Here is a 22,094-nt window from a genome sequence, read left to right on the forward strand (position 1 = left end):
TACGTGCAGCGCATAGACCTGGCTTCCTGAATGTGGCAGTGGATATCCTCTCGAGGGAGAGCCTGCCACTGGGACTGGAGCCTACATCCCCAGGTGGTGCAGCACCTGTGGGACAAGTTCGGGAGGGCACAGGCGGACCTATTTGCTTCCCTGGACAATGTGCACTACCCCCTGTGGTTCTCCATGTCGGAGCCACCAGGGCCTCTGTGCTTGGATGCTCTGGCTCACGATTGGGCTGGAGCTTTATGCATTCCCCCCTTTTCTCTGATCCAGGCTGTGCTGGACAGAACCAGGTTGAGCATCGTCTGCTTCTGGTGGCCCCATACTGGCCCAGACGACCCTGGTTCAGCCTTCTCCTGTCGCTGTTGTTTGGGGCACCTTGGAAACTTCCCCTGAGACCGGACCTGCTGTCTCAGGCCGGGGGAACTCTGTGGCATCCGAGGCCTTGCCGTTCAGTGGCCAAGCCCACAATGGTCCATGTTAGGACTACAGGAGGGTGTAATGAACACCATGCAGAACGCAAGGGCGCTGGCTACAACCGCAGCATACCAGTTGCGCTGGCGGTTGTTCTGGTATTAAGGTTATGCCCGAGTAATGCGGGGTGTAGTATGTCCTCCAATACCTGCAGTCTCGCTTTGATGCGGGGTGGATGGACAGGTCAGTAGGGTGCTATCCCTTGGTCTACAGATTTATGAAGGGTGTTTGTCGCCTGAGTCCAGCTAGAACCCGCTCTCTGTCGAGCTGGGATCTGGATGTGGTATTGGCAGCTTTGGCAAAGCCGCCTTTCTGAAACACCTCTCTATGAAGGTGACTTTCTTGGTAGCGATTATTTCCATGAAGAGGGTAGGTGAGCTCCATGCTCTTCCGGTAAGTTCTGAGTGCTACCGGATGGACCCCGGGGGGAGGAGTGTATCTCTCCGCCCCAACCCTTGATTCCTCCTGAAGGTTCTGTCAGACATGCATGTGAACTTCCTTTTTTATCCTGTCTGATTACAACCTCCCTGCAGTGACGAGAGAGTCTGGGCCTCCCTCCGGCATGCTGTGCCCTGTGAGGGCACTGGCTGCCTATGTGGATCAGACATGGTCAGTGAGAACAACAGACCAGCTCTTTGTCTGCCATGGTGAGAGAGTCCTGGGGGCTGGGCTATCAAAGCAGAGTCTCTCTCACTTGGATCGTGGAAACGGTTATGACGGCATACCGCCTGGCTGGCAGGCCAGTGCTGGGATCTGTGGTGGCATATTCAACACTGGGTGTGGCTGCGTCCTGGGCTCTACTGAGAGGAGTGCCCCTTGCTGATATCTGTGCTGCGGCCAGCTAGGCTTTCTCTTGCACCTTTGCTAAGTACTATCGGGTAAATGTGACACCTCCCTCTGCGGTTGGTTCAGCGGTCCTGGGCATTGCCTCCCCTTCTGGGGAATGTGCCGGGACCCCCCCTTCCACATAGACGGCCCCTGCGTCTCGGTCCCGTGCTGGGACTTCGCCGCTGGCTGGCCAGGTCCCTCTAGCACAGACTAATCTGGTACGGGTATACCAATATTGGAGTGATCCATATAGCTCACATAACCATGGTTACATACCACTTCATTATGTTTCACTATATTGGATCACTCCAATCCTCTACGGTGCTAGAGGCGCCTCAGAAATTATGTAGAGGAAGTGTGTCACGGCCATGGGGTCTATATATAGGGGTGGACCCCAGCCGTGACACGGGAGTAAATCTGTAAATCCTCACCTCAGATGTATCCCTCCACTGCGGAGTGATACCAATATATTGGAGTGATCCAAATAGCTCACAACTGTGGTTACATACATAACCTTCGAACTCGTGGATACCATTTTTATGTCTCTGCATGCAGTTTGAAGGAAGTTGATAAGGAAGGAAGTTGGTTACTGCTAGCATGCTAGTAAATACCATAGACATCCAGCCATTGCACTAATACTAATTAGCATTGGCTGGCAAAACTACCTCTAACTTCCTTCATACTGGATGCAGAGACATAAAAATGCTACCAATGAATTCATCTGACTCTGGGAAAGTAGATAAAGGGCTTCGTTGCCAAAGTCTCGAAGTATCCTTTTAAGTGTTCAACTAGGAGCTCTAATCATGTTTCTGACTGCCTCCCGCAGAGCGTTTCACCAAAGTGCTGTTGGAGCAGCAGCAGGATCGGGCTCGCAGAGAGCAGGAGAGGATCCGACTTCTGACTGCGGACCCATTTGACATGGAGGCCCAGGCCAAGATAGAGGAGGACATCAGGTACTCACACAGCCAAGAGGGGAAAGGAAAGGGTTGGAGTCAGAGACGGCCTCAGTCAGGGTCTCTTCTGGAAACAATGTGCTAGTTTACGTATTGAATTTTGCCCTCTGTCTGAACTATTTGAGAAATGTAGGTATTCATGTACAATTGCTTTCCTTACATAATCACACACAATTTGTACTTCAGGCAGCACAACGTAGAGGAGAACATGACCATTGCAATGGAGGAGGCCCCAGAGAGCTTTGGCCAGGTGGTTATGCTCTACATCAACTGTATAGTCAACGGGTACCATGTGAAAGCTTTTGTTGACTCAGGTAATGCATACAAATATTTTCTTCCTCAGTGCAAAGCATAGGCTTCTTTGACTAGGGCAATAGGGAGACAATTCAGTTAAGGGGTTTTGTTTTGTGGTGTCTAGTACAGTTTTCCTTGGCTAGTTTTGACAGCTTTGCTCTCATGATATTCCAGCTATCCACTACTGTTCAGACTGCCATATTTTTCAATTCTCTGTAAACCTTCTTGGCTCCTCCCTACTATTTCACATTCTTTCATCCACGTACTCATATTCTCTCTATACCACCTCTGACATCTCTTGATTAAACAAAAAAAAGATTTGTTCCAACTTGCTTGCCCGCACTCCGTACATGTGCCTCATCTGTTTTTGCCTGCTCTTTCCTACATCTCTCATGTCCCCCTTCCTATGAAATTAGCAGATAGACTTCAATTCTATCAAATAACATTACCTGCATCATTTCTAATACCCCTTTTTATATATTTATATGCCCATACCATAACCCCACTCCCACCAGGGGGTACTCTGTTCACAACGTTGACATCAGCATGTACTGCGAAATTCTCTAAAACGACGTTGGATGTGGCTTATGGTAGAGAAATTAACATTCAATTCTGGCAACAGCTCTGCTGGACAATCCTGTAGTCAGCATTTGTACGCTCCCTCAACTTGAGACATCTGTTGCATTTTGTGTTACAAAACTGTACATTTTAGTGGCCTTTTAGTGGCCCAGCACAAGGTGCACCTTTTGTAATGATCATGCTGTTTAATTGATATGCCACACCTGTCAGGTAGACAGATTTTTTGTGGTAAAGGGGAAATGCTCACTAACAGGGATGTAAAATTTGATTATCTTTTTGTGCGAATATTGGGTGGAGCTCACCCAATATTTCTGGGATATTTTATTTCAGCTCATGAAACTTGACATGTTGCATTTATATTTTTGTTCAGTGTGTATATGCACTTGAGTGTACCAAACATTTGCGCCCCCCCCAATGCACTCAGAACAGCCTCAATTTGTCAGGGCATGGACTCTACAAGGTATTGAAAGCATTCCACAGGGATGCTGGCCCATGTTGACTCCAATGCTTACCACAGTTGTGACAGGTTGGCTGGAAGTCCTTTGGGTGGTGGACCATTCTTGATACACACAAACTGTTGAGCATGAAAAACCCAGCAGCATTGTAGTTCTTGACACAAACTGGTGTGCCTGGCACCTGCTACCATACGCTTTTCAAAGGCACTTAAATATTTTGTTCACTCTCTGAATGGCACACATACACAATCCATGTCTCAAGGGTTAAAATTAGAGGTCGACCGATTATGATTTTTCAATGCCGATACTGATACCGATTTATTGGAGGGCCCAAAAAGCCGATACCGATTAATTAATCAGCCAATTTTATTATTTTTTATTTGTAATAATGACAATTTTACAACAATACTGAATGAACACTTATTTTAACTTAATATAATACATCAATAAAATCAATTTAGCCTCAAATAAATAATGAAACATGTTCAATTTGGTAATGTGAGAAGAAAGTAAAAGTGCAATATGTGCCATGTAAAAAAGCTAACGTTTAAGTTCCTTGCTCAGAACATGAGAACATATGAAAGCTGGTGGTTCCTTTTAACATGAGTCTTCAATATTCCCAGGTAAAAGGTTTAGGGTTGTAGTTATTATAGGACTATTTCTCTCTATACAATTTGTATTTCATTACCTTTGACTATTGGATGTTCTTATAGGCACTTTAGTATTGCCAGTGTAACAGTATAGCTTCTGTCCCTCTCCTCGCCGCTACCTGGGCTCAAACCAGGAACACATCAACAACAGCCACCCTCAAAGCAGCGTTACCCATGCAGAGCAAGGGGAACAACTACTCCAAGTCTCAGAGCGAGTGACGTTTGAAACTCTATTAGTGCGCACCCCGCTAACTAGCTAGCCATTTCACATCGGTTACACCAGCCTAATCTCAGGAGTTGATAGGCTTGAAGTCATAAACAGCGCAATGCTTGAAGCATTGTGAAGAGCTGCTGGCAAAACGCACTAAAGTGCTGTTTGAATGAACTGCTCTATCAAATCATAGACTTAATTATAACATAACACACAGAAATACGAGCCTTAGGTCATTAATATGGTTGAATCCGGAAACTATCATTTCGAAAACAAAACGTTTATTCTTTCAGTGAAATACGGAACCGTTCTGTATTTTATCTAATGGATCGCATCCCTAAGTCTAAATATTGCTGTTACATTGCACAACCTTCAATGTTGTCATAATTACGTAAAATTCTGGCAAATTAGTTAGCAATGAGCCAGGCGGCCCAAACTGTTGCAAATACCCTGACTCTGCGTGCAATGAATGCAAGAGAAGTGACACAATTTCACCTGGTATATATTAGAGGTCGACCGATTAATCGGAATGGCCGATTTTAAATTGGGGCCGATTTCAAGTTTTCATAACAATCGTAAATCAGTATTTTTGGGCGCCGATTTGCCTTTTTTTTTATTCTATTATTGTTTTATACCTTTTATTTAACTAGGCAAGTCAGTTAAGAACACATTCTTATTTTCAATGACAGCCTAGGAACGATGGGTTAACTGCCTCGTTCAGGGGCAGAATGACAGATTTTCACCTTATCAGCTCGGGGGATCCAATCTTGCAACCTTACAGTTAACTTGTCCAACGCAATAACGACCTGCCTCTCTCTTTGCACTCCACAAGGAGACTGGCTTACTGCATTCGCGTAACAGGCAATGTAAGTTGCTAGCTAGCATTAAACTTATCTTATAAAAAACAATCAATCATAATCACTAGTTAACTACACATGGTTGATGATATTACTAGATATTATCTAGCGTGTCCTGCGTTGCATATAATCTGACTGAGCATATAAGTATTTAAGTATCTGACTGAGCGGTGGTAGGCAGAAGCAGGTGCGTAAACATTCATTCAAACAGCACTTTTGTGCGTTTTGCCAGCAGCTCTTCGTTGTGCGTCAAGCATTGCGCTGTTTATGACTTCAAGCCTATCAACTCCCGAGATTAGGCTGGTGTAACCGAAGTGAAATGGCTAGCTAGTTAGCGCGCGCTAATAGCATTTCAAACGTTACTCTCTCTGAGCCTTCTAGTAGTTGTTCCCCTTGCTCTGCATGGGTAACGCTGCTTCGATGGTGGCTGGTGTCGTTGTGTTGCAGATTCGAGCCCAGGGAGGAGCGAGGAGAGGGACGGAAGCTATACTGTTACACTGGCAATACTAAAGGGCCTATAAGAACATCCAATAGTCAAAGGTTAATGAAATACAAATGGTATAGAGGGAAATAGTTCTATAATTCCTATAATATCTACAACCAAAAACGTCGTACCTGGGAATATTGAAGACTCATGTTAAAAGGAACCACCAGCTTTCATATGTTCTCATGTTCTGAGCAAGGAACTGAAACGTTAGCTTTCTTACATAGCACATATTGCACCTTTACTTTCTTCTCCAGCACTTTCTTTTTACATTATTTAAACCAAATTGAACAGGTTTCATTATTTACTTGAGGCTAAATAGATTTTATTGATGTATTATATTAAGTTAAAATATGTGTTTGTTCAGTATTGTTGTAATTGTCATTATTACACACAAAAATCGGCCGATTTTAATCGGTATCGGCTTTTTTTGGTCCTCCCTTAACCGGTATCGCCGTTGAAAAATCATCGGTTGACCTCTAGTTAATATTGCCTGCTAACCTTTCTTTTAGCTAAATATGCAGGTTTAAAAATATATACTTCTGTGTATTGATTTTAAGAAAGGCATTGATGTTTATGGTTAGGTCCACGTTGGAGCAACGACAGTCCTATTTCGCGAATGCGCACCGCATCGATTATATGCAACGCAGGACACTCAAGATAAACTAGTAATATCATCAACCATGTGTAACTAGTTAACTAGTTATTATGATTGTTTTTTATACGATAAGTTTAATGCTAGCTAGCAACTTACCTTGGCTTCTTACTGCATTCGCGTAACAGGCGGGCTCCTCGTGAGGCAGGTGGTTAGAGCGTTGGACTCGTTAACCGTAATGGTGCAAGATTGAATCCCTGCGCTGACAAGGTAAATATCTGTCATTCTGCCCCTGAACAAGGCAGTTAACCCACCGTTCCTAGGCCGTCATTGAAAATAAGAATGTGTTCTTAACTGACTTGCCTAGTTAAATAAAGTTGTGTAAAAAAATATATATATTTTAAGTCGGCAAAATCGGCCTCCAAAAATACAGATTTCCGATTTGTTACGAAAACCCTAATTAATCGGCCATTCCGATTAATCGGTCGACCTCTACTCCTAACAGTACTGTTTGTGTGTCGGTCCATCTGAACACTGACATTATGATATAACATTCCCAAACCAGAAACCGTGGATTGACGGCAGAATTCGCGCGAAACTGAAAGTGCGAACCACTGCTTTTAACCAGGGCAAGGTGACCGGAAACATGACCGAATACAAACAGTGTAGCTATTCCCTCCGCAAGGCAATCAAACAAGCTAAGCAGCAGTATCGAGACAAAGTAGAGTTGCAATTCAACGGCTCAGACACAAGAGGTATGTGGCAGGGTCTACAGTCAATCACGGATTACAAAAAGAAAACCAGCCCCGTCGCGGACCAGGATGTCTTGCTCCCAGACAGACGAAATAACTTTTTTGCTCGCTTTGAGGACAATACAGTGCCACTGACACGGCCCGCTACCAAAACCTGTGGGCTCTCCTTCACTGCAGCCGAAGTGAGTGAAACATTTAAATGTGTTAAACCCCGCAAGGCTGCAGGCCCAGGCGGCATCCTCAGCCGCGTCCTCAGAGCATACGCAGACCAGCTGGCTGGTGTGTTTACGGACATATTCAATCAATCCTTATCCCAGTCTGCTGTTCCCACATGCTTCAAGAGGGCCACAATTGTTCCTGTTCCCAAGAAAGCTAACTGAGCTAAACGACTACCGCCCCGTAGCACTCACTTCCGTCATCATGAAGTGCTTTGTGAGACTAGTGAAGGACCATATCACCTCCACCCTACCTGACACCCTAGACCCACTCCAATTTGCTTACCGCCCCAATAGGTCCACAGACGACGCAACCACACTGCACACTGCCCTAACCCATCTGGACAAGAGGAATACCTATGAGAGAATGCTGTTCATCGACTACAGCTCAGCATTTAACACCATAGTGCCCTCCAAACTCGTCCTTAAGCTCGAGACCCTGGGTCTCGACCCCGCCCTGTGCAACTGGGTACTGGACTTCCTGACGGGTCGCCCCCAGGTGGTGATGGTAGTTAACATCTCCACCCCCCTGATCCTCAACACTGGAGCCCCACAAGAGTGCGTTCTGAGCCCTCTCCTGTACTCCCTGTTCACCCACGACTGCGTGGCCATGCACGCCTCCAACTCATTTATCAAGTTTACAGACGACACTACAGTGGTAGGCTTGATTACCAACAACGACGAGACGGCCTACAGGGAGGAGGTGAGGGCCCTCGGAGTGTGGGGTCAGGAAAATAACCTCACACTCAATCATCTCCTTTGTTTTGTTGACGTTGTGGACTTCAGGAAACAGCAGAGGGAGCACCCCCCTATCCACATCGACGGGACAGTAGTGGAGAGGGTAGTAAGTTTTTTAAGTTCCTCGGCATACACATCACGGACAAACTGAATTGGTCCACCCACACAGACAGCGTTGTGAAGAAGGTGCAGCAGTGCCTCTTCAACCTCAGGAGGCTGAAGAAATTTGGCTTCTACAGATGCACAATCGAGAGCATCCTGTCGGGCTGTATCACCACCTGGTACGGCAACTGCTCTGCCCACAACCGTAAGGCTCTCCAGAGGGTAGTGAGGTCTGCACAACGCATCACCGGGGGCAAACTACCTGCCCTCCAGGACACCTACACCACCCGATGTCACAGGAATTCCATAAAGATCATCAAGGACAACAACCACCCGAGCCACTGCGTGTTCACCCCGCTATCACCCAGAAGGCGAGGTCAGTACAGGTGCATCAAAGCAGGGACCGAGAGACTGAAAAACGGCTTCTATCTCAAGGCCATCAGACTGTTAAACAACCACCACTGAGTGGCTGCTGCCAACATACTGACTCAACTCCAGCCACTTTAATAATGGAAATTGATGTAAACATGTATCACTAGCCACTTTAAACAATGCCACTTTATATAATGTTTACATATCCTACATTACTCATCTCATGTGTATATGTATATACTGTACTCTATACCATCTACTGCATCTTGCCATCTTTATGTAATACATGTATGACTAGCCATTTTAAACTATGCCACTTTGTTTATATACTCTACATTACTCATCTCATATGTATGTATACATTGTACTCTATACCATCTACTGCATCTTGCCTATGCCGTTCTGTACCATCACTCATTTATATATCTTTATGTACATATTCTTTATCCCGTTACACTTGTGTGTGTATAAAGTAGTTGTGGAATTGTTAGGTTAGATTACTTATTGGTTATTACTGCATTGTCGGAACTAGAAGCACAAGCATTTTGCTACACTCGCATTAACATCTGCTAACCATGTGTTTGTGACAAATAACATTTGATTTGACTTAACAACCACCTGACTCAAAGTGAGCCACTGAAGTACAACAAGAGATCTATTGATTGTATTTTTTTGGACGATAACTTTATATAACCGTTTTTAAATTGACACAATCTGTTATTTTTATGCAGAATTGTGAAACTGATACATTTTACGATTCGTACTAGTCATTAAGCCATGCGTGGTTTTTCATTGTGGAGGCAGATACATTAATTGGTTTATTTTCTTTTGAGCATTTACCTAATTTTTGTTGCAGAGTTGCAGCGAGTTGGTTATACTTTTTTATTGAGCATACATCTCCATACACCTTTTGTTTGCTTGTGTGACTGTTTTACCATGCTTATTTACAGTTTAATTTTTAAACATGACACCTTCCTTATACATTTATTTTCTCGAAGTACATTGGAATTTAGCCATATTATTTGTTCTGCCTCTTCTGGAGGATGAAATTGGAATTTAATACTTTAAACGGATTCATTTTCAATCCACCGGCAAAAAGCACCCCTTTGAACATTGGATGTGCCTCTTAAGCAGTGTTCACTCTCCAGTCCTTAATGCTCAAATCAGTTTTGTTATTCAAATCCGGTTTGGGATACTGACTGTCCAAAAGTTATAAGGGACCATATCAGATTTGTGTGTTCAGACAGGAATAATTTGACGACATGTCTACTCTCGTTTGTCAAGTAACGACAGGTGTGTGCACAGTGGTGTAGGCTGATTGGTGTTGCTCGTGCTTCCAATACCTCAAATTATGTAACAAGCTAAGGTTACGACAATGCCTGCCATGGATGTTTCCCAGTTCAAATCAAATCAAACTTTATTTGTCACATGCGCCGAATACAGCAAGTGTAGACCTTACCGTGAAATGCTTACTTACAAGCCCTTAACCAACAGTGCAGTTCAAGAAGAGTAAAGAAAATATTTACCAAATTAACTCAAGTAAAACATCATAAAAAGTAACAGAATAACATGACAATAAGTCAATGAGTCAATGTACAGGTTAGTTGCGGTCATTTGTACATGTAGGTAGGGTTGAAGTGACTATGCATAGATAATAAACTGAATAGCAGCAAATGGGGGGGGTCAATGTAAATAGTCCGGTGGCCATTTGATTATTTGTTGAGCAGTCTTGTGGCTTGGGGGTGGGTAGAAGCTGTTTACGGAGCCTTTTGGTCCTAGACTTGGTGCTCCGGTACCGCTTGCCGTGCGGTAGCAGAGAAAATGGTCTGTGACTGAATTTTATGGGCTTTTCTGACCGCCCATTATGTAGGTCCTGGATGGCAGGAAGCTTGGCCTCGGTGACGTACTGGGCCGTACACACTAACCTCTGTAGCGCCTTATGGTCAGATGCTAAGCAGTTGCCATACCAGGTGGTGATGCAACCAGTCAGGATGCTCTCGATGGTGCAGCTGTAGAACCTTTTGAGGATCTGGGAACCCATGCTAAATATTTGAAGTCTCCTGAGGTGGAAAAGGTTTTGTCGTGCCCTCTTCACGACTGTCTTGGTGTGTTTGGACCATGATAGTTTGTTGGCGATGTGGACCCCAAGGAACTGGAAGCTCTGGACCCGCTCCACTACAGCCTCGTTGATGTTAATGGGGGCCTGTTCCACCCGCCTTTTCCTGTAGTCCACAATCGGCTCCTTTGTCTTGCTCACATTGAGGTTGAGGTTGTTGTCTTGGCACCACACTGCCAGTTCTCTGACCTCCTCCCTATAGGCTTTCTCATCGTTGTCGTTGATCAGGCTTACCAGTGTTGTCGTCAGCAAACTTAATGATGGTGTTGGAGTCGTGTTTGGCCACGCAGCCGTGGGTGAACAGGGAGTACAGGAGGGGACTAAGTACACACCCCTAAGGGGCCCCAATGTTGAGGATCAGTGTGGCAGACATGTTGTTGCCCGCCCTTCCCACCTGGGGGTGGCCCGTCAGGAAGTCCATGATCCAGTTGCAGAGGGAGGTGTTTAGTACCAGGGTCCTTAGCTTAGTGATGAGCTTCGTGGGCACTATGTTGTTGAATGCTGCGCTGTAGTCATTGAATAGCATTCTCACATAGGTGTTCCTTTTGTCCATGTGGGAAAGGGCAGTGTGTGGAGTGCAATTTGCGTCATATGTGTATCTGTTGGGGCGGTATGCGAATTGGAGTGGGTCTAGGGTATCTGGGAGGATGCTGTTGATGTGAGCCATGACCAGCCTTTCAAAGCACTTCATGGCTACCGGCGTGAGTGCTACATGGTGGTAATCAGTTAGGCAGGTTACCTTCGCTTCCTTGGGCACAGGGACTATGGTGGTCTGCTTGAAACATGTAGGTATTACAGACTAGGTCAGGGAGAGGTTCCAAATGTCAGTGAAGACACTTGCCAGTTGGTCCACGTATGCTTTGAGTGTTATCACAACGTCATCCAGAACAGCTGGTGCTCTCATGCACTCTTCAGTGTTGCTTGCCTCGAAATGAGCATAAAAAGGCATTTAGCTCGTCTGGTAGGCTCGCGTCCATGAGCAGCTCGTGTCTGGGTTTCCCTTTCTAGTCCGTAATAGTTTTCAAGCCCTGCCACATCCGACGAGCGTCAGAGCTGGTGGAGTAGGATTCAATCTTAATCCTGTATTGACACTTTGCTTGTCTGATGGTTCGTCTGGGGGCATAGCAGGATTTCTTATAAGCGTCTGAATTAGTGTCCTGTTCCTTGAAAGCAGCAGCTTTAGCTCGATGTGGATGTTGCCTGTAATCCATGGCTTCTGGTTGGGATATGTACGTATGGTCCTCCAGTTGCGTTGAATGTTAAATCATAGTGCAAGAACACTTTTTTAAGATGACCCAACTTTCAAAATGAGTCCTTTTTGGCTAGCCATAGCAGTCAACTAGCTAGCTAGGTAGCGGTTTAGCTTTCTAGGACATACACTTATTTGTTTGTAAGCAATTAACAAGCTAGTTAGCTACCCCAGTAGCTAGCAAGCAACAAGACATACCAAATAAGTCTAGAAATAACTTGAGGGCAAATAAATCAGATTTAACCATTCAAGCCAAGAATCAGATTTGCATCTTATTTCAAACCACCTTCAAAGGGGGTTTGAAATGTGTCTTAAAATATCTGATTCCATGTGCTTTTTGGCTGTTCAGACCGCAGGAAAAATAAACACATATTCGAATCAGATATGCAAAAAAAATGATTTTGAGTCACTTAAAACAAGGCTGTAGTAGCCTGCTGGAAAACCAGTTTGGATATTATTTTGGTATAATGGAGGTTTAAGGCCTTTTTAATATTTAAGATGTAACCCTCAACTCATGTTCATTATATAAATATTCCTGTTTAACCCTAACTGGTTTGCCATTACAAGTGAAGAAAAATTCTCGTATGATTTGAAAAAGGATTCTCATGGAGTTGGTAGAGCTCTTCCTTGTATTTGTTTTCACCCCTCTCTCCCATTGACTGCTCCCGCTCATCCAGGGGCCCAGATGACCATCATGAGTCAGGCGTGCGCCAAGCGCTGTAACATCATGCGTCTGGTGGACCGACGGTGGGCTGGCATCGCCAAGGGAGTGGGCACCCAGAAGATCATTGGCAGAGTCCACTTGGGTGGGTATAAGTCATGTCTCAAAGAGATTACCTTTCCTAACGATGCACACCTTGGCAGTGTTTTCCACAAGCACATGGTGTAGCCAGCCAAATAGAAAAGATTGCCAGACAGGCCCCCTCGGGGGTTACGAAAGTTTTGCCGAACAAGCTCCATTTTGAAATCCTGTGGTACATTTTAATGCTAGATTGTGTTTTCAACCAGCAACTATCAGGAAAGAACACTGATCACATTTTCACACTTCCAGTGTTAGTTTCATCAGCTGTTTTACAATATGAAATGGCTGAAACACTGGAAACTTAATTCTGACTGCACTGGGCCTTTAACGAATCATGTAAGAGTCGGCTGACTTCCACAGGCTTCAAGCTTCCTATTAAGAGGTACACTATATAAACAAAAGTATGTGGACACCCCTTCAAATTAGTAGATTTGGCTATTTTAGCTACACCCGTTGCTGACAGGAGTATAAAATACAGCACATAGCCATGCGATCTCCATAGACAAACATTGGCAGTAGAATGGCCTTACTGAAGAACTCAGTGACTTTCAACATGGCACTGCCATAGGATTTCCAACAGTCAGTTCGTCAAATTTCTGCCCTGCTAGAGCTGCCCCGGTCAACTGTAAGTGATGTTATTGTGAAGTGGAAACGTCTAGGAGTAACAATGGCTCAGCCGCTGTAACTCTCACTACCGAGTTCCAAACTGCCTCTGGAAGCAACGTCAGCACAAGAACTGTTCATCGGAAGCTTCATGAAATGGGTTTCCATGGCCGAGCAGCCACACACAAGCCTGAAATCACAATGCGCAATGCCAAGCGTCGGCTGGGGTGGTGTAAAGCTCGCCGTCATTGAACTCTGGAGCCGTGGAAACGCGTTCTCTGGCAGTCCAATGGACGAATCTGGGTTTGGCGTATGCCATGAGAACGTTACACGCTCGAATGCATAGTTCACACTGTAAAGTTTGGTGGAGGATGAACAATGGTCTGGGGCTATTTTTCATGGTTCTGGCTAGGCTAGAACCAGTTCCAGTGAAGGGAAATCTTAACGCTACAGCATACAGCATGACATTCTAGACGAATCTGTGCTTCCAGCTTTGTGGCAACAGGTTAGGGAAGGCCCTTTCCTGTTTCCACATGACAATGCCCCTGTGCACAAAGCGAGGTCCATACAGTAATGGTTTGTCAAGATTCGTGTGGAAGAACTTGACTGGCCTGCACAGAGCCCTACCTCAACCCCGTCAAACACACTTGAGATGAATTAGAACGCCGACTGTGAGCCAGGCTTCATTGCCGAACATCAGTACTCGACCTCACTAATGCTCTTGTGGCTGAATGGAAGCAAGTCCCTCCAGCAATGTTCCAACATCTAGTGGAAAGCCTTCCCAGAAGAGTGGAGGTTGTTATAGCAGCAAAGGGGGGACCAACCCCATATTAATGCCCATGATTTTGGAATAAGATGTTCGATGAGCAGGTGTCCACATACTTTTGGTCATGTTTATTTTCTCAGCCATCTGCGATTACAGGTATGATTGAAGAATGAAGCAGGTGTTAAAGATGAGCTTTGCTACACAGAAAGCAGCAGTTGACTACTCCATTGTCAATACTTTGATTAGATAAGTTAACCTTTGTCAATATCTTAGAAAATACCATATGCAGTGTTGTGATTAAGTATTTGCCCCCTTTCTGATTTGATCATATTTTTGATACTGAGTTCCCTTTATCTAATATTAGGTTTTGGTTGACCTGATAACATTCAGTATCAAAAATATGCCAAAATAAAGACAAATCAGAAAGGGGGCAAATACTTTTTCACTGGACTGTAAGTAAAATTAGCTTTTATCGAATGTTTTAATAATTTATCTGCAGATATTTACCCGTATGCAAATTAGGGAGCCAAATGAATGTCTCTCTTACCGATGAGATTAGGGAAGCTACTGACGAGTCACTCAATTTAAAGGGGTACTTCATGATTTTGGCAATAACTGGCGTTGGCACAATGACGAACTCTATGGTAACTGCTTGCATGCTAGTAGAGACCATAGACATCCAGTCATTGCGCTAACACTAGTTAGCATTGTCTCGCAAAATTACCGCACATAAAGATGGTATCCATGAGTTCATCTGACTCTGGTGAAGTAGATAAAGGGCTTCATTGCCAAAATACCTAAGTATCCCTTTGTCAGGACTGTATGGCAAGTAAAATCTTGAAGTAACTTGTCCCGATGAGATACCGTGGACATATAACTACGTTGTATGATTTATGAATGGCAAGGATATGAGATCAGTCAGTTTGACACCTTTTATGAACTAGTCAAGCTTTCTGTTTGTCAATTAAAGCACAGTAAATAGCCTATGCTCCAGCACCATGGCTGCATATGAAACATACCAGGGTCCAACATAAAAATAAATCCCACTGGCCATCTCAGGCAAGTTGGCCAAAACTCTACTGGTCCGGACAGAATTCATACTGGCCCGGACAGAATTCATACTGGCCCAAACATGGTGTAGTTTTTAAATGCATTAGGCCCCTGCATGACCCTATCGGTTGGCATGCTCTCTCTATACCCAGCTATTAATTGGCTACATTTGGTTATTGTTTTTAAAAGTGGTGTAATAATTTAGCAATGCAAGTCATTGCTCTCATTAGAATTGTATTAGTTGCATTTGTTTTTAGTTTCTAAAATATGTCATTTTGAGAAGATGTGAAGATGTGCCCCTTACAGATAAACGTTCCAAAAGAGAGATCAACTAGGCTTACAGTAGGGTAGCCAAGATGAATGCTAGGTGTCTTTTTGGAGCTTTCTTTTTGCAACAGTAGCCGGCAATTTTCTAGTATGTGAACTATTGAAGGCTTACTTTTGTTAATCACTTTCCCTAAAATAAATAAGCTCAGCTAGTAGATTGATGGCCGATTTAAAAAAAAAAAAAAAAAAAAAAAAAAAAAATTGTTCTGGACAGCTCGCGTGTGCGGTGTGAAGGCGTCAACTCGTACTGCTCGCGTGCTCGAAGTTGACTCGCAGGAGTGTGGTGGTGCTTGAATGAACGGCCAATCGTATTGCTCAAATACAAATAGCATGACATTTACACGTGTCGGCTTCGATGGTAGACAGCGACAGAGCAGGTAAATGTTGAACTGGAATGCAAAAATGCGCTGAAAAGTTACGTCACTGACAAGATCCACTGGTCCAACACGTGGTTTTCCTGGCCCTGGGCCAGCGGGCCAACATTGTTCCTGTACGTGAAAGAAAATGCATGAAAAGTGCCAGAAAACAATATGTTAAGTGGATTTTGACTCATCATTGCCACATTATATGAGACGTGCAAATTCATGCTCTCTCCCTCTGTGTAAAGAAATTTGACTGCAACCACAACACACACACACCTACCGAGAGGCGCGAGAGACAGCACTGTCTAACCAGCAGTGTTTCCCTGTCATTGCTCACCTTGTGACTGACAAGCACCTGTCCTATCAATAGATCGATAGAATATGCATATCGTTAATTCTAGTGGGAGAGGGCTTGGCCGACTTTTATTTCCCTGACTATCTAATTTATTTATAATTAGCCTGGTTAATTTATGTGGAAAAAGTGCCCGGCTGAAAACGAGTCTAACTAGCCTGCGCTAGTTGAAGAAACTGAACATGGGTGTTTCTCCACAATCAAGTGGCTCCTGCGAGGTTTGCCTTGTTTTATCCAACCTGTCGAAAGAAAAGACATTCAAACCTCCAGCAAATGTTGATGGTAGCATCTGTACCTGATAATGGCTAAAAGTGAGATGTGTGTTTCCCTACCCAGCTCAGGTCCAGATAGAAGGGGACTTCCTGCCTTGTTCCTTTTCCATCCTGGAGGACCAACCTATGGACATGCTGCTTGGACTGGACATGCTCAAGAGACATCAGGTCAGATCTCTATTCCTGTCCCTCCATTTCCATGAACACTACCACATATACCGTCGTGGCCAAAAGTTGAGAATGACACATTCATTTTCACAAAGTCTGCTGCCTCAGTGTCTTTAGATATTTTTGTTCAATGTCACTATGGAATACTGAAGTATAATTACAAGCATTTCATACGTGTCAAAGGCTTTTATTGACAATTACATGAAGTGGATAAAAAGAGTCAATATTTGCAGTGTTGACCCTTTTTCAAGACCTTTGCAATCCACCCTGGCATGCTGTCAATTAACTTCTGGGCCACATCCTGACTGATGGCAGCCCATTCTTGCATAATCAATGCTTGGAGTTTGTCAGAATTTGTGGGGTTTTGTTTGTCTACCCGCCTCTTGAGGATTGACCACAAGTTCTCAATGGGATTACGGTCTGGGGAGTTTCCTGGCCATGGACCCAAAATATTGATGTTTTGTTCCCCGAGCCACTTAGTTATCACTTTTGCCTTATGGCAAAGTGCTCCATCATGCTGGAAAAGGCATTGTTCGTCAAACTGTTCCTGGATGGTTGCGAGAAGTTGCTCTCGAAGGATGTGTTGGTACCAGTCTTTATTCATGGCTGTGTTCTTAGGCAAAATTGTGAGTGAGCCCACTCCCTTTGCTGAGAAGCAACCCCACACATGAATGGTCTCAGGATGCTTTACTGTTGGCATGACACAGGACTGATGGTAGCGCTCACTCTTTTCCGGACAAGCTTTTTTCCGGATGCCCCAAACAATCGGAAAGGGGATTCATCAGAGAAAATGACTTTACCCCATTCCTCAGCAGTCCAATCCCTGTACCTTTTGCAGAATATCAGTGTGTCCATGATTTTTTTTTTCCCCCGGAGAGAAGTGGCTTCTTTGCTACCCTTCTTGACACCAGGCCATCCTCCAAAAGTCTTCGCCTCACTGTGCGTGCAGGTGCATTCACACCTGCCTGCTGCCATTCCTGAGCAAGATCTGTACTGGTGGTGCCCCGATCCCGCAGCTGAATCAACTTTAGGAGACGGTCCTGGCGCTTGCTGGACTTTCTTGGGCGCCCTGAAGCCTTTTTCACAACAATTGAACCACTCTCCTTGAAGTTCTTGATGATCTGATAAATGGTTGATTTAGGTGCAATCTTACTAGCAGCAATATCCTTGTCTGTGAAGCCCTTTTTGTGCAAAGCAATGATGACGCACATGTTTCCTTGCAGGTAACCATGGTTGACAGAGGAAGAACAATGATTCCAAGCACCACCCTCCTTTTGAAGCTTCCAGTCTGTTATTGGAACTCAATCAGCATGACAGAGTGGTCTCCAGCCTTGTCCTCGTCAACACTTGCACCTGTGTTAACGAGAGAATCACTGACATGTCAGCTGGTCCTTTTGTGGCAGGGCTGAAATGCAGTGGAAATGTTTTGGGGGGGATTCAGTTCATTTGCATGGCAAAGTGGGACTTCGCAATTTAATTGCAATTCATCTGATCACTCTTCATAACATTCTGGAGTATATGCAAATTGCCATCATACAAACTGGGGCAGCAGAGTTTGTGAAAATTAATATTTGTGTCATTCTCAACTTTTGGCCACGACTGTACAGTGCATTCAGAAAGTATTAAGACCCCTTGCCTTTTTCCACTTTTTTGTATTTTATTTTTTACATTAGCCTTATTTTAAAAGGGATAAAAATACATCCTCAATCTACTCACACAATACCCCAGAATGACAAAGCGAAAACAGGTTTTTAGAAATGTTTGCTAATTTATTTGGAAAGGCCTGTCTTTATATGGTCCCACACTTGACAGTGCATGTCAGAGCAAAAACCAAGCCATGAGGTCGAAGGAATTGTTCGTAGAGCTCCGAGACAGGATTGTGTCGAAGCACAGATCTGGGGAAGGGTACCAAAAATGTCTGCAGCATTTAAGGTCCCCAAGAACACAGTGGCCACCAAGACTCTTCCTTGAGCTGGCTGCCCAGCCGAACTGCGCAATCGGGGGTGAAGGACCTTGGTCAGGGAGGTGACCAAGAACCTGATGGTCACTGACAGGGCTCTAGAGTTCCTTCCAGAAGGACAACCATCTCTGCAGCACTCCACCAATCAGGCCTTTATGGATGTGTGGCCAGATGGAAGCCACTCCTCAGAAAAAGGCACATGAGAGCCACCGAAAGGACTCTGACCATGAGAAACAAGATTCTCTGGTCTGATGAAACCAAGACTCTTTTGCCTGAATGCCAAGTGTCACATCTAGAGGAAACCTGGCACCATCACTACGGTGAAGCATGGTGGTGGTGTCACGAACCGGTTAGTAGCCCATAACAAGAAGGGAGACAACACAGAGTTCTAGGAATAACAAAAATATATTTATGAACTAAAGTAAACTATATACAATTAACAATGGTGTGTGTAGTCAGTAATCAGTGGTTACGTGCATAGATGGTGATCATGAGAGGTGTTGAGGTGCCAAAATAAACAAGCCACAAAATGCCACAACCCAAAATAGTGTCTGCGTGTACAGTGTCTCCTCAGTTAATGGGGAAAGGTGTATTTATCCCCGGGACACACTCAAGTCCATTTCGCTAACGACCCTCCCGGCTCCGCCCAACGAAATCCTATTAAGGAAAACGAGAGCAAAGAGAGCGAATTCGGCAGACAGTGGGATAGTCGTCAGTGGCAGCATCATGCTGTGAGGATGTTTTTCAGCGGCAGGGACTGGGAGACTAGTTAGGAGCAAGGGAAAGATGAACGGAGAAAAATACAGAGATCCTTGATGAACCTGTTCAGGACCTCGGACTGGGGCAAAGTTTCACCTTCCATCAGGACAACGACCCTAAGCACACAGCCAAGACAATGCAGGAGTGGCTCCGGGACAAGTCTCAGTGTTCTTGAGTGGCCCAGACTTGAACCCTAACAAACATCTCTGGAGAGACCTGGAAATAGCTGTGCAGCGATGCTCCTCATCCAACCTGACAGAGCTTGAGAGGATCTGCAGAGAAGAATGGGAGAAACTCCCCAAATACAAGTGTGCCAAGCTTGTAGTGTCATACCCAACAAGGCTCGAGGCTGTAATTGCTGTCAAAGGGGCTTCAACAAAGTACTGAGTAAAGGGTCTGATTACTTATGTAAATGTCATTTCAGCTTTGTTTTTCTTTTTTTTTGTAGATTGAGGGGGGGAAAACAAATCAATTTTATAATAAGGCTGTAACATAACAAAATGTGGAAAAATAAGGGGTCTGAATACATCCTGATGACATCCTAACTAATCCCTGTGTTTAAACTACTGTTATGTCTATATATCCTGCTACCTCAGTGTTCCATTGACCTGAAAAAGAACACGTTGCTGATCGGGACAACGGGCACTGAGACCCGCTTCCTGCCTGAGGCGGAGCTGCCAGAGTGTGCCCGGCTGGCATACGGGCCCGAGGGGCGCGAGGACGCCCAGCCAGATGAGATCGCAGACCGAGAGCTGGCAGAGGCACTTCAGAGATCTGTACAGGAGAGCGGTAAGGAACGCGGTCAGGGAGAGGGCTATGGTGATTCCTCAGCTCTGCCGGCACACTCTAAAGCAGTGCACATTACTGCAGCAGAGACATGAGCCAGAAAGCACATTTGCATTTAGCTTCTTTACTCCTGAGCCCTGTTTCTGCAGTCATCTGCATTCTCAGCAGGGGTTGGAACCAAAATTATTTTCCAATCGTTTAATTCTGAACAGAACCACAATTTTGGGGGGGTTTCATTCCAACCAGCAAAATAAAGATCTGAACCGGTTCGAACCCCAAAAAAGATAACGGTTTAGATCATCCCTTTCTGTTCCTTACGTTTAGCTCATTAAATTACTTCACCAATCAGTGCAGATAGAACAGGCAAGCTAGTTGTTTACATGCGTGATGGACAGTCAAGTGTTGCTTATGGTGAAGATGCAACCAACATTTTGCAGGTGGGGGGAGGCTTGAGGAGGCTTGAAGGCATCTTATGATATGCATTATCTGAATTAGGCCGACAATTATACGTAAAGAGGAGCGGCTTCAATGGAGGAACTTGAAATGTACTTTGATCTAGCTCGCTAACTGCTTGTGTGTGCAGAGCGACACCAGAATTAAAAACATGTCTTGTTGTAAGTAATGAATTCAACGTTTAGTGATAACTAGGCCTATAGTATCCTTAACTACCATTTAAAAAGTTAATCCATTCTTCTCTGGCTAATTAAAAATCTCTCTCCCTATCTTCTGAATTGAGCTCGTAATGTCAGTACTGTAGCCTATGCTTCGGAGGGGAAGGTAGCCTAAACACGCACAGGGTAAGATTTCCAGGATGCAGGCTGACGATGGAATACGTTTCTGAGTGACAGAGTGATGGCTTTGCGTAGGCACTTTGTTACGTTTTTGTTGTGGGACTAGGGAAAAAAAAGAGTCTGGAACGTAAAATAACGTTATTAAACGGTTCTGTTCCCGGAACAGTATGGATCACATTTGTTTCAGGTTCTGTTCCCTAAACCGGTTCCAACCCCTGATTCTATCACATACATGATCACTGCATGTCATCACCTCAAAAATAAGCTCTATAAATCAGACCTAGGTATGAAATCAAAACCTGACCTGTGGTTGGATGTAGTCTAGTTAGTGTTTAGTCTTTATTTGGTTTTACAGTTCTTCTTTAACTAAGTAAAAAAAATACACTGAAATCACTCTGCGGACCATTTTAGCTTATGGAAGAGGTTAGCTGACAGGTCCTTTGATCACTCTGTGACCTCTAGGGTCATTGGTCAAATAAAGTTATCTTGGCTGACACTGTTCACCACTATGTGAACAGTCTGACAGCGTGGTGCATGCTTTGTGTGCGAGTGCTAACTCTCTGCGTCCCTTTGCATGATGTGTGGTGTGTGGCCTAATCCTGAGCAGGACAGCACTGATGCATTTGTGAAGACAGCTGGAGAGGGCCTTACCAACCAGGTACTGCAAACCTACAGAGAGAATAAATGCTAAGTCTATCACCCATATTCTCTTTTTTGTTGCAAAGTTGTATTTTGGGCTTATTGGGAGAAAAAAACATATCGGTACGATGTTATTAATAAATCCTTTGATAAATGGTCAATAGTAATTACCATGTTTTTCAACTTATTTTAAGAAGTAGAGGATGCAATCACTGATTAAAAGGGATAGTTAGAGATTTTGGCAATGAAGCATGCTAGCTGTTCCTGTAGACTTCCAGGCATTGTGCAAATGCTAACTTCCTTTTATACTGGACGCATTGACATAACATAAAAATAAATTTTTTGCACTATTGGTTAGAGCCTGTAAGTAAGCATTTCACTGTAAGGTCCACACCTAATTGTATTCAGCGCACATGACAAACTTTGATTTGATGGTATCCACGAGTTCATCTGACTCTGGGGAAGTAGCCAAAATCTCACACTATCCCTTTTAAGGTCTCTGCATTTCAATATCATGTTTCATTTCAGAAGCT

At 44.3% G+C, this 22,094-nt stretch overlaps 1 protein-coding gene across 2 annotated transcripts in view; it reads left to right on the plus strand.

Moving 5' to 3' along the window:
- The window catches only part of LOC139413288 (protein DDI1 homolog 2-like), a 28,875-nt gene that overhangs the window by 3,910 nt on the left and 2,871 nt on the right, over positions 1 to 22,094 (plus strand). Inside the window, exons 4-9 of one of the 2 annotated variants that reach the window (XM_071160491.1) lie at positions 2,129 to 2,255; positions 2,442 to 2,569; positions 12,602 to 12,730; positions 16,523 to 16,626; positions 19,942 to 20,134; positions 21,530 to 21,580. In XM_071160491.1, coding sequence (XP_071016592.1) covers positions 2,129 to 2,255; positions 2,442 to 2,569; positions 12,602 to 12,730; positions 16,523 to 16,626; positions 19,942 to 20,134; positions 21,530 to 21,540 — 692 coding nt within the window. In that variant the 3' untranslated portion in view covers positions 21,541 to 21,580. The remainder of the gene's footprint in view (positions 1 to 2,128; positions 2,256 to 2,441; positions 2,570 to 12,601; positions 12,731 to 16,522; positions 16,627 to 19,941; positions 20,135 to 21,529; positions 21,581 to 22,094) is intronic. The other variant, XM_071160490.1, reaches the window with a different exon arrangement.

Source organism: Oncorhynchus clarkii, chromosome 7, assembly GCF_045791955.1.
Source record: "Oncorhynchus clarkii lewisi isolate Uvic-CL-2024 chromosome 7, UVic_Ocla_1.0, whole genome shotgun sequence".
NCBI classification, from domain to species: domain Eukaryota; kingdom Metazoa; phylum Chordata; class Actinopteri; order Salmoniformes; family Salmonidae; genus Oncorhynchus; species Oncorhynchus clarkii.